At 36.6% G+C, this 13255-nt stretch overlaps 1 protein-coding gene across 2 annotated transcripts in view; it reads left to right on the top strand.

Moving 5' to 3' along the window:
• PIK3C3 (phosphatidylinositol 3-kinase catalytic subunit type 3) overlaps positions 1 to 13255 on the top strand; it is a 126153-nt gene that overhangs the window by 39984 nt on the left and 72914 nt on the right. For both annotated transcript variants that reach the window (XM_007974179.3, XM_007974178.3), the window contains 3 exons: positions 2130 to 2234; positions 2879 to 2971; positions 10598 to 10783. In XM_007974179.3, the coding sequence (XP_007972370.2) occupies positions 2130 to 2234; positions 2879 to 2971; positions 10598 to 10783 (384 nt within the window). The remainder of the gene's footprint in view (positions 1 to 2129; positions 2235 to 2878; positions 2972 to 10597; positions 10784 to 13255) is intronic.

Raw genomic sequence — 13255 nt, 5'->3', positions numbered from 1 at the left:
GGGAAGATTGCTGTATCCCTAGAACTATTCAATTTGGAACATGGTAACTTGGATGATGGTGGGATAACTTCTTATTAACGAATTTTTGAGATGATAGCTTTCTCTCAGGGCTATGAGGATAAGAATTCCTACAGTGCAAAAGAGGTTTAATTAGATGACTTTAGAATTACAAACGTGTAGGCACAAACTCCTTTTAGCAGCACAGTAGATACCATGATTTTCACAGTTACAGTTCATTTACATCATTCCAACTCTTTTTGTTCTAATTTTATTCATTTCTAATTAGATTTGTTACCTTCCTCATCAGACCAAAGTGGATTAAAATTGGGGCATTGGATGATGAAAACATGATGATTGAGATAAGTACAGGTCATGAAAGCAGGAATGGCTGGCTGATGGCCTAATATCAAAGGAAGAGATGGGCAGTGGGGAAAGTAGAGTATAAAAAGTTAAAAAGAAAAGGCCATTTGAGGATCTAGTAGGAACATTCTAAAGACCTTGACAGTTCCTATACATAGTATAGTAGAATCCAGTTAATATATCTCAAATTGGCACTGAATTTTCAGTATAAAATCACATTATATTTTACATTTTTGATATTCAGAGCACACACTAAGTATGAAGAAATTCAGTTCAGCCTGTAGTCGTAGTTATTTGTTAAACAGAGAAACACATTTTAAATGTAAACTTTGGGTGGGACTGAGATGATATACAGCTGTATCTGACAATAAAACAGACTATAATTACAATAATGTGGTACTGACACATATATGTACACCAATATACTGGTTGAACAGAATTAAAAGCCCAGAAATACATCCAAGTATGTATGGAAATCTAGTATATGATAAAGGTGGCATTTCTTCTCTAAGTCTTAAGGCTGAGGAATGGAATTAATTTGGAAAAAAACCCTAAAATTATATCCATACCTCATACCATACATAGGAATAAACTCCAAATGGATCTGTAATGTAAATGTTAGGAAATGAAACTAGGCCAAGCATGGTGGCTCATGCTTGTAATCTTAACACTTTTGAGAGACCGAGGCAGGAGGATCGCTTGAGCCCATGAATTCTAGACTAGTTGGGGCAACTTAAGGAGACCCCATCTCTACAAAAAATAAAATAGCCAGGTAGTGGCATGTACCTCTAGTCCTAGCTACTTGGGAGGTTGAGATAGGAGGATTGCATGAACTCAGGAGGTCAAGGCTGCAGTGAGCTGTAATCATGCCAGTGTACTCCAGTTTGGTCAACAGAGCAAGATCCTGTCTCAAAAAAAGAAACCATACTAGTATTTTACTGTCAGGGTAGGGAAAGACATTTTTACTGTGACTCAGAATCCAGAGACAATAAAATAAATGATTGATAAATGTAACTAAATTTTTAAAATTACATGGCTGAAGAGACCAACAAAGCCAGAGGACAGTTAACAAACTGGGAGAAAATACTTAACTACATACATTACAGATATATTAAGGCTGGTATATAAAGAACTCTTAAAAATGAAGGACAAAGGACCATAAAGCCAATAAAAAAATTAGGAACATGACGTAAACAGACAATTCACACATCCAATAAGAAATAAATAATATAAATTTATATCTTGTTTTAGGCAATGACAGTGTGGTTAAAACTAATAATTTTGTCCATGGGTAAAATAGCACCAGATGTGTATATTCAAGGGTTGTGATTATTGTCCTTGCCCTCAGTGACTGATAGCTTAAATAACTGCTACGGTGATAATACAGTGACATCACAGGGTCATTAGTAGCTGATAGGAGGAAGAAATGCTTTAGTCTGTGTTGTCAGGGAAGATTTTACAGTGATGGTGATATTTGACTGGTTAGAGGATATGGAAACCTTGAATATGTGGAGAGTGAAGGGAAGATGTTTTAAGAAGCTTCAATGACATGTGTATATTATGGGATTAGTGGAGTTTAAAGCATACTTAGTTTCCCAGTCTTGAGAAGGATACATATTTTTAAGATATGTAGAAGACTGCTAAAGTTGGATCAGAATAAAATGTTAAATATTATTAAATGCTTCTAAGTACCTTTTCTATTTATGAATAGCTGTTGAAATTTCCTTTTGGTGAAGTTTACGTTGTCAATATTTTAAAATAATTTATAGGAGAATTTAGTGGAGAGCAAACACCACAAGCTTGCCCGGAGTTTAAGAAGTGGACCTTCTGACCATGATCTCAAACCCAATGCTGCCACAAGAGATCAGTTAAATGTAAGAGAATTATGCAATGTTAATTTAAAAATAGTTAAATGGATGTTTTAGTTGAAGCTGATAGCTATCACCTCACTTAAAAATTATTTAGATGCACATTTTCTCCAGGTTGATGAATCCTGCATCATGTTCATAATTTCACAGATCAGCAGTTCTGTTATCATTTGGGGCTTTCCATAAATTTATTATCTCTGGAGACAGAACTGCAAATACTATATTCTTTCATGTCAATCGATAGTATTCTTAGAAGCTGGCCCTAAGACATTGCCTGAGAGAGGACTTAGTGTGTACACATGCCTTGTTGTATGCATTGACTTTAAAAGAATTTATTGTGTGCACATTTTTCCTTTTTCTGGTAGGGGACATTGTTATTTTGCCACGTTTTGTTTCTGGTTGAATTAAATGAACTCTCCAGTTAAATATTTACCTATGGAATATGACCTTCTGTTCTTCTCCTTTAAACTGCATTTTGGACACATAATTATAGCAAATTTAAGGCCTACTTGACTGTGTTTACATTTTCCTTGTTTGTATAATAATTGTAGTATAGAATTATTTAAATAAATGAAAAATATTAAGTGAAATGGAAATATATAGGACATGTATGGTTGACAAAATTAGTTCTTTTTCTTTTTCTGTTTTAGATTATTGTGAGTTATCCACCAACCAAACAACTTACATATGAAGAACAAGATCTTGTTTGGAAGTTTAGATATTATCTTACAAATCAAGAAAAAGTGAGTGTCTTAAATACTTTCATGTATCAAATTTATCTACCAACTTTGTTATTAATGATCAAGATGAGGAGAATGCCATGGAAATCATTATTGTCACTTTAAAGTTACAGAGCACTGTATATGATACTCCATTTTTTAAAAAAATTATAAAAGTCTGCATACAAAGACATATGTACCTGTTTGTTGACTCATAGGCAATGTCTGAATGGGTTTTGAAGTCAGAGAGACTTGGGTTCATTTTCCAGAAGTACATCTTAACGCTTGTTTGGTAGGATGAGGCAACTTACTTTGGCAGCTTAGTGTCCTTATTATTCTAGTGGAGACAGTTCTTTCTCACAAGTAAGATAATACAGGTAAGTAACCTGGTAGAGTATCTGATGCATAGTAGGTGCAGAGTAAATGCTGGTTCTCTTCTTCTTACCTCTTTGAACCTGGGTGACTCGGAAAATATGTATGCTATTATAATAATGAAACTACAGAATTCTAGATGAGATGTGGCTAGAGAGAGAGTATGAGAAATATAATTTGAGTTGTGGGAATTCAGTTGGTGGAGTAGCATAGAGGTAGGCATACGGGATAACGGGTAGGTCAAAGCTAGACATTTGCTTCCTGTAATAAAACCATGGAGTGGATAAGGTTTCTGGAGAGAGAATTGTGGTGAAGTAGTCATCACTAACCTGAAGTCTTTGGACACTTAGTTTTGAGTTTTACTATTGCCCCTAAGAAGCTTTTTGACTACAGGCAAATTACTTTGCCTGTATAAGCTTTAGTTTCCTCATATTTAATGTAAGACGATCATGTGATTGTGAACTTTGTCTCCTAGTTTTTAGAATAGTCTGTAAAATCTTAAAACAGAGAGCCAAGGGGTACCTCTTAAGGTATCATAATAATAGCCAGCATTTTTTAAGCAGATACTATGTACCAGGAATTCTTTAAATCCCATAACAACCCCACAATGTATGTATTACTGTAACTGTTCTACAGATGAGGAAACTTGAGCCTGAGAAAGATTAGGGGGCCTATGCAGACTCACAAAGCTTATACATGCAGCCTCTTAATATGCTTGCATCAACGAATTAGAAGAAAAGAAAGTCAGTGAAGACATAGAAAAGAGAATTATAGAGAAAACATTTTCAACATCATGCACATGCCTTAGCAGGAACCCTGAAATGCATTAGGGGAACAGCAGAGAAGCGTTAGGGAAATTAATATCTGTTCAGGAAGCTGTTACGTATTTTTATGAGAATGAATGAATTGGTATGTTTTATAATCTTGTGATGTGGTCTTTAACTACTATTTTAAGTTGTTTTTCGGAACCAAATGTCCTTTCTTTAGTTTCTAAAGTAAAGATAAACATGCAGTTGCAGCTCATCTCAACTCTTCAGCTTTTCTGCTTTGTCATTTATTGATGCCTTCAGAAGTTCTTTGTAAATGAATCATATTTGTTCTTCTTTATATCCATAATAAGAATGAGAGAATAATTTTTAATTTACTGTAGCTTTGAGTATGATTCTCTTAATCGCTGAACAAAAGGAAATACCAACAGAAACACAGGTTTGTGATTTGTGTTTTATTAAAAGATTGAGTTATTGTCATGATACTGTGTTAAATGAAGAATAACCTTGGTCACAGAAATTGCATCTTGAATGCAGCTCAGTGTCGTTTAAAATACACAGCTAGATATTGAATTGAACCTGTTAGAATGTATAGGTTTAAGAAGCATATAGGAGTAGATTTGCAGAGCAGAACTTTTTTAGATAGAAAGGTTTGCAAGAAAAATTATTTGTTTAAACAAGTAGTCACTTCCCACCGAAATTCAATTACTTCTATATATGTGCAAAAGAAATAAAATGTTCAAGTGATATAAAGTGTGTGACAAGTTTCATCTAACTAGTTGATTTCAAGTTTTCAAAAGGTGAGTGATGAAACTTCAATTCTCAGGACATATTATAGAATTCTTATGACCACTAGGGTAGAGTGAACAATATGTTTTAGTTTTCAGAAGTCACTTTGGAGTAAACCAAATATATATAGGCCTTGAAGTGACCAAAGGAATTATTTACACAGCCACATTTGTAACCTTGTAATAATTTCAAATGGATTTTGTGAAAAACGGATACTCTCATACTGCATCCATTAATTTATTTACAGAAAGAAATTCTTTTAGCATCAGAGTCTCAGAAATTGTGATTTCGGTTACTTGATATTTGGGCCCTGGGGCTGAAAAGCTTTCCTAGAGAGAAGGCAGTGCTCAGAAAACACATTGGTGGAAATTGGTTCTTACAAAGTTATACTTTTTATTTTTTAATTAAATTTTGTCTTTCTGCCCTTTTTTTTTTTTTTTCTTAATGACCTGTCTTAAGTGTTTCAGATGAAAACCTTCTAGTCAGGACTTGATGTTGTACCCAGAAAGTTCATAGTAATAACTTTGTTCAATTAAATTTGTTACCATTTAAATTTATGAAATATTTTCCAATTCGTAGTTTATAGCATATAGGAAGTGACTCATTTCTGTGGAACCTGAAATGTGAATATTGTAATTTTTCAAAACTATTTGACAAAAACTGCAGTTACTTTTGCACCAACCTAATAGCTTTTACAATGGACTTTCTTCTTATAAAAATACTAATTTAAATTAATTCCATGCCTTTTGATTATGCTTGGGGGAAAAAAAGCAGTTGAAAGAATCACATATAGTGAAGGTAATAGTGATGCACTGAGTATTCTTATAAGGCTGTTTCTGAGACAGTGACATGAGGACAGTCATCATATTTGTGTCTCCTGACAAGAAGTTGATGGTGACCCATGGGATAAATGAATTCAGTTCAGCAAGTATTTATTAAATCACCTCTTGGCCTAGCATTATATAAGACTATGAGGTTTCAGGTATCATGTCCTTGTATTCAAATAAATTAAAACTGTTTCGGGGTCAGAATATTTACACATAATTAAAATTAGGAAGTATAACATAGTAATTGATTAAGGGTCACTGTCTTAATAAACATGTAGGTTATTAGTATAATAGAAATGTGGAGGATGACAAGATCAGTGTGCTATGATATGAGGAAAGTTTCACAGTACAAAGATTGCCCTTAAAGTGTGAGCAGACTTTGATAGCATTTTTTACTTGGTGATCATTTTTTTATGGGGAAGGAAAACATGAGTAAGGTAGGCTGTTAGGTTCAGGAGACAGAGTTTTGCATGAATGGTTATGATATAGAAAAGATGGCATCAGATTGTGATAAGCCTCAAATTATACCCTTAGGAATTCAATTTTACTGGCAACAGGAAGCTACTAAAGCAGGAAAATATGTATTAACAAGTGATAGTTTATTTCTCTCTTTTTTTTTTTTCTTTGGAGACAGAGTTTCACTCTTGTTGCCCAGGCTGGAGTGCAATGATGCGATCTCGGCGCACTGCAACCTCCCGCTCCCAGGTTCAGGTGATTCTCTTGCCTCAGCCTCCCAAGTAGCTGGGATTACAGGCATGTACCGCCACACCGGCTAATTTTGTCTTTTCAGTAGAGATGGGGTTTCACCATGTTGGTCAGCCTGGTCTTGACCTCAGGTGATCAACCTGCCTCGGCCTCCCAAAGTGCTGGGATTACAGATGTGAGTCAGCACACTAGCCTAACAAGTGATATTTTAAGGAGTAAAAACTAGGGTAGATAGGAGCAGAGCAGAAAATGAAAAAAGTGACATAATTAGGAGGCTCATATACTGACTGAGAGAACAGTTTTGGAGGGCAAGGGGTGGAGAAGGAGCTATACAAGTAAGTTGACTCGTAGAAAATGACCAGGGGGTAGGCCTGAACCTGATGGATTTGTATCGTTGTGTGTTCATACCCCACTTCTGGTACCAATTTACTGTATTAGTCCGTTTTCACACTGCTGATAAAGAGATACCTGAGCCTGGGAAGAAAAAGAGTTTTAATGGACTTACAATTTCATGTGGCTGGGGAGGCCTCACAATTGTGATGGAAGGCAAAGAGGAGCAAGTCATGTCTTATGTGGATTGCAGCAAGCAAAGAGAGCTTGTGGAAGGAAACTCCCCCTTATGTAGTCATCAGATCTCATGAGACTTATTCACTATCATGAGAACAGCGTGAGAAAGACCTGCCCCAATGATTCAGTTACCTCCCTTCAGGTCTCTCTCACAACACGTGGGAACTGAAGATGAGATTTGGGTGGGGACACAGCCACATCATATCAGTAAGGATATATGGCAGGTGGGAAGAAACGAATGAGGTGTTTTCATGTTTGAGTATTTGGAATCAAAAGCATTGGAAAAGCAGCAAAATAGAAATTTCTAAGAATTTAATTGGTAGAAGTTTAAATTAGAAATATATATACGAGATATAGTATTTTTCAGTTCTGAGGTGATTATGATTCTAAGAATAGGCGATAACAGGTGATTTTCAGATCAAAGGGAATAAAACATAGTAATACGTATAGTAAAGCTAAAATTTGATGTCAACATCAGAAATAGAATAAAAATAATGACTGATAATAAACTAATTATTTACTCTATATATAGGATACTGTCACAAACATTTTATATTCATTAACTTAATCTTCACAGCAAGCCTATGAGAAAGGTCTCTTGAAAGTTAAATAGTGTGCTTCAGTTTAATCAGGTAATAATTGATGGAGCCAGGAATTATCATTGGAACCCAAACACCCTGGCTCTACAGTCTGTGCTCTCCAGTAATCTATGGAAGTTCCAGAGAGAGAGAGAATTGCTCTTTAATCCTACATGGATCAGTAAAGCATCTTTAAAAGACCTAGGGTTATTTAAAAAGGCCATTATTATTGCTGTCTTCAAATTCTTAGTTTTTGTCTTTCTTATTCTTTGACCCCTTGTTTTCTTCTTCATTCTGTTGGCTCCTTGTTTACATTTGTAACATTAAAAAGTTGTGAAATTCTTTGTACAGTGCCTTATGTTCTTTGGCAGCAGCATACTCCATAAATCTTGCTAATAAGTCTATAAATCGGAGAATCTAGGTTTTAGATTGTTTCAGTTATTGAATTGAGTACATCGGCATGCTACAAGATTTGCTTATAATAAGTACATAGCCGCACATTTCTATTAAGACTGCTGATGTACTGTGAAATGGAAAAGCTTTCACTGTCATTATTTAAGAAGTATTGCTTTGTTTCCACATTCAACCTAGAAATACATTTTAGAAGTGGAAAATAAATTCATGGAATAAGTTAGTAGGGCAATCTGTGTTCTATACGGAAAGGGAGCATTATACTAAATGGTGTGCAGGAGGTGTAGAGGAAATGGACAGCTGTCCTTGGGGGAATACAGACTCCAGCTATAGAGATAAAAATGCCCACAAAAACTTTGGCAGTTAGAAGAACATCATTTAAATGACAGTAGTAAAATTGAGCCAGCTTCTAAAGGAATAGCTGAAAGTTGCTGAAAACTTCCTGTAAAACTTGAGTTTTCGACAAGACGGCTGTAGAGTAGATGATACCCTATTTTGATGAAGAGTTACAGGGGTTAGAGACATTGTTCATATAAGTTAACTGGGCTGAAGCATGGAAGGGCAATGAGAGTTTAATGAAACAGGTTTGCATTGTGGTAAGTGGTAGCAGTGAAATGTTTTGAGAAAGAAGCCAAGGTTATTTATTTGTTTATTTACAAACTAGAGTGTCCTATCATCTAGTCAAAACCACTTTGTAACAATATTGTTAACTTTTCAAATATTGGAAAGGTTGTCCACATCATATGGAGCTAAATTTACTCTCATTCTCTCTAAAGAATGAAACTAACCAATTGGAAAAAGCAATATGAAGACATTTTTGTCTTTTCGTTCATTATAGTTAAAATCCAAACAAAACAAAACTGGCTTAGCTTTCTATGAATGTAATGGCTGTTTTGGAAATTAGTTCCTCGAGTCGCTTAAGTAAATACTGGGTCTCTTTTTGGCATTCGTGTTGTGGGGTATTTCTGCTAACAATAGGAAATTTGTGCTAAGATCACTTCCAACTTGAGCTTCTCTAAGAGTATGTATGAAATGATTAGAAGAGAAACCGGTATTTAGGTTCTTAGCTAGAAGGTTCTGTCCAACTCCAGATGTGTGATATAATGAGAAATCAGGCTGAGGACAGATACAGGAGATACTGCTAGGAAATAATTGAAACAGACTGGAATAGATTCAGGAGATTAGTGTTGGCAGAGTAATGGCTCCAGGGGGAATGGGGCTAACTAGGGGATGGAGCGCCTTAATGGTAACAAAGCACCATCTGGTGGAAGAAGTGTGGGGCTGAGAATTGGTGAACCTGGGTTCTACGTCTAGCTCATGCACCATTGTGAGGTGATGGGCAAGCCATTTATCTTTGCTGAGGTTATATACGATTTAAGCATTGAACTAGACAATCTCTATAGGCCTTTTTTCTTAATTTAGTAAAATCAAGAATAATTTAGGGGATGGCTATGAAGGTTCATTTAGTGTCATACTAACAGACATTGTGTTTTGTTGTCCAAGTAGACATTTTCTTGAGAAATTGATTAGTTTACTAATAAAAAGATTTTGGTTGGGCAGAGCAGGAGTCTTACATTTTCAAGTTACCTATTTTTCAACAAATAGCAACAGAGGAAGACAAAGAAGAAGAAAACATCTTGGGTTCAGCCAGGAAAGTGTTGCCTTTGAGACCCAGCAATAAGCATTGCTTTTTATGGAAAGCAAGTATATGCTTTTCTTTATTTTCTTTTATTTTTGTAGAGATGGGGTCTTGCTATGTTGCCCAGGCTGGTCTTGAATTCCTGGCCTCAAGCAGTTCTCCAGCCTAGGTATCTCAAAGTGCTGGGATTACAGGCATGAGCCACCACACCTGGCCAAGAAGTACGTACCTTTCTTAAAAGAGCACTTACTGTGCAATGAGTGATATACTCCAAGACTATTGGCTTAACTGACAGTCTTGTGAAAACTTCCATGTGCTGCCTATTCAAAGAAGTGAGGTTCCAGAAAGATGTACAACCAGACGAATCATAGACTGTTTGCTGCTGTTTCTGTACTTACCCATTTTTATGCTTGTGCTTTGAGGTTTTGTTGGATTGCCTATCTGTTAAAGTAGTTACTTCACAGAGATACCTACATACTCCACATTGTTTGAGTCTTCATGTTTAAGTATCTGTGAAAGCCAGTGGTCATACTCTAGGGAGGTGGTTGAGAGTGAAGCTAGTGGTGGGAATTTTTGCCCTGGAATGGTTTCTGGCCCTTTCATTCAGTGGTTGCAGTATTTTCTGTTGTAAAATGTAGGTTTTCTCTAAGACATCTTAGAGTTTGTGAGAAATGCCTCAGCTATTTCTATGTCTTGAGACCTGCAGTATTTTAAAATAACAATAGCAAAATGAAGAAAAACCAAAACAAATTTAAAAATTCATAGTGCTCGCAAATGATTTGCCCTGGAAAATATAAAGATACAGGGAGCATGCTTTTTTTGTGTCCTGCAGTGCTTCTGTAAGATCGTATGTATAACTTCATTTAGTGTTTACACAAGGAGTCTATCACTGACTCCGTGGCTCTGTCATTAGGACCAAGTGGAACTCTGCCTAATCACCTTCTCTATCCCAGGAAATAGGCTATTTCTAATTTTTAAATATTTTCTGATTTTAGGCCTTGACAAAATTCTTGAAATGTGTTAATTGGGATCTACCTCAAGAGGCCAAACAGGCCTTGGAACTTCTGGGAAAATGGAAGCCGATGGACGTAGAGGACTCCTTGGAGCTGTTATCCTCTCATTACACCAACCCAACAGTGAGGCGTTATGCTGTTGCCCGGTTGCGACAGGCCGATGATGAGGTGCATTATTTATTATTCCACTTCAATGGGTCATTTTAAACTAGAGCCTAATTATAGACTATGTGTGTGTGAGTGAGAGAGAGAGTGCGCACTCGCAAGAGAGATTTTTAGAAGGGAAGAGGATATACTGGGTGTGTTTTCAGAAGGAAAATTAAAATATGCCTCAAAGGACTCCTCTGTGAAATGAAAATTTACTTCCTGATCTGTTACGTGATAGAACAGTTTCTCCCAGGACATTTACCTGGCAGCAGAGCTTGTATTGCTCTGTCTGGAAGAAGGAATTCTAGTGAAAAATGGTTTAATGCAGCACCAGCTAGGGAATAATTCAGATCTCCTCTATCAGTCAGTATACAACAAGCCACATTTAATTGTAGCCTTGAAAAGCCCTTGGGGCCTTGAAAGCATAGAGATGCATGGTCATCTTCCTCTCCTTCAAACTCGCCTTTTAAATTTTCAGCTGATGACAATGGTATGTATATGTAGATTTTCTGAAGGTAGTTTTGGATCCTTGGAAAGCAAAGATTGCCAACTATATGCTGGCTATTTATATATACAGTTATACATCAGTTAATGCCAGGGAAGTGTTCTGAGAAATGTGTCCTTAGGGGATTTCATCTTTGTGCAGACATCATAGAGTATACTTACCCAAACCTAGATGGTAAAGCCTACTACACACTGAGGCTATGTACTCCTAGGTTACAAACCTGTACAGCATGTTGTCATACTAAGTAGCTTAGGCAGTTGTAACGCAATGCTAAGTATTTGTGTATCTAAACATAGAAAAGGTACAGTAAAAACACAGTATTATAATCTTATGGGATTACTATCATATATGTGGTCCTCTCTTGGCTGAAGCATTGTGATGTGGCACATGGCTGTACTTGTAAGGCCATCAGGGAAGGAGGAACACTTTTTTTTGACAAAAGCATTGCTGGATTTTGGGCTTTAATAATTCTTTATGAGATGGACTAATCCAGCATTTTTTTTCTTAATTTTTATAGGGTGAATATGTTCTTAAACGTAACCTAACGTTTATGCTAGCCAGCAGTACTTTATGGGATGTGGAGTAACTTATCAAACTTCTCTCTCTCTCTCTCTCTATCTCTCTCTCTCTCTCTCTCTCTCTCTATATATATATATATATATAGAGCAATGTTGATTGCATAGAACAACTATTATCAAATACCTTTTTAAGAGGGAGGGGACAGTGAGATCATTTTGAATTAGTGGCATCTGAATTTCAAGAAGCAAATGAAATACTAAAGTTGATAATTGTATGCATGTATTTAATTATGGTGAAATTTAAACACTAAAGTAAATAGTATAATGAACCCTGACATATAATTCATCTATCTTCAGCAGCTGCCAACTTATAACCAATCTTGTTTCATCTGTAACACTGCTTACTCTCTCCACCCCAACCCCTAACCTCTACTAGATTACATCCTTCTGACTTCTGGCCTACTGGCTTTAGCAAATGAGGGGGCTCCCACAACCCTCTCCTTGGGTGTGATAATTGGCCAGAATGACTCACAAAAGTCAGGGAAATATTACTTACTAGTATTGATTTATTATGAAGGGTATCCTAAAGGATACAGATGAGCAGCTAGTTGAAATGACACATAGGATGAGGTCCTGAGTACAGGAGCTTCTGTCCCCATGGAGTTTGCAGTATAGCACCCTCCTTGCACGTGGGTGCATTCTTCTTCACCAACCCAAAAGCTCTCAGAATGCTGTGCTTTTGAGTTTTTGTGAAAGCTTCATTACATTGGCACGATTGATTAAATCATTGGCTGTTGGTGATTAAGTCAGTCTTCAGTTCTCTGTTCCCCAGAGGTTGAGGGGGTGGAGCTTAAAGTCCCACCCTCTAATCATATGGCTGGCTTTTCTCTCAGCCAGCCCCCATCTTTAGGGGATTTCCAGAAGTTACCTCATTAACATAAACGCAGGTGTGGTTGAAAGGGGCTTGTTAGGAATAACAAAATATAAATGCCAGCGTGCTATATTTTGTCCTTTTTATTTTAGCATGTTCTGAACTCTGTCACTGTAGATCTGCCTTATTCTTTCTAAATAACAGCATGATATTTTACCATGAATTTTTGTGTTAATTTACTTAACCATTAGGCCTCTTTTATAGTCTGTTGTTCCCATTCTTTTCCTGTCACTATAGTTTAGTGAACAGGTGTGTGAGGGAGGGTAGGTGGGTATGTTTTAAAAGTCATATTCTTTTGGTTTTGTTTGTTTGTTTGTTTGTTTGTTTGAGACAGAGTCTTCACTGTGTCTCCCAGGCTGGAGTGCAGTGGCGTGATCTCGGCTCACTGAAAGCTCCGCCTCCCAGGTTCACGCCATTCTACAGCCTCAGCCTTCCAAGTAGCTGGGACTACAGGCGCGCGCTGCGATGCCCGGCTACGTTTTTGTATTTTCTTTTTAGTAGAGACGGGTTTTCACTGTGTTAGCCAGGATTGTGTCAAT

This window comes from Chlorocebus sabaeus, chromosome 18 (assembly GCF_047675955.1).
Source record: "Chlorocebus sabaeus isolate Y175 chromosome 18, mChlSab1.0.hap1, whole genome shotgun sequence".
NCBI classification, from domain to species: Eukaryota; Metazoa; Chordata; class Mammalia; order Primates; family Cercopithecidae; genus Chlorocebus; species Chlorocebus sabaeus.
The sequence above is the reverse complement of the archived record's forward strand: the minus strand, read 5'-3'. Positions and strand labels throughout refer to the sequence as shown.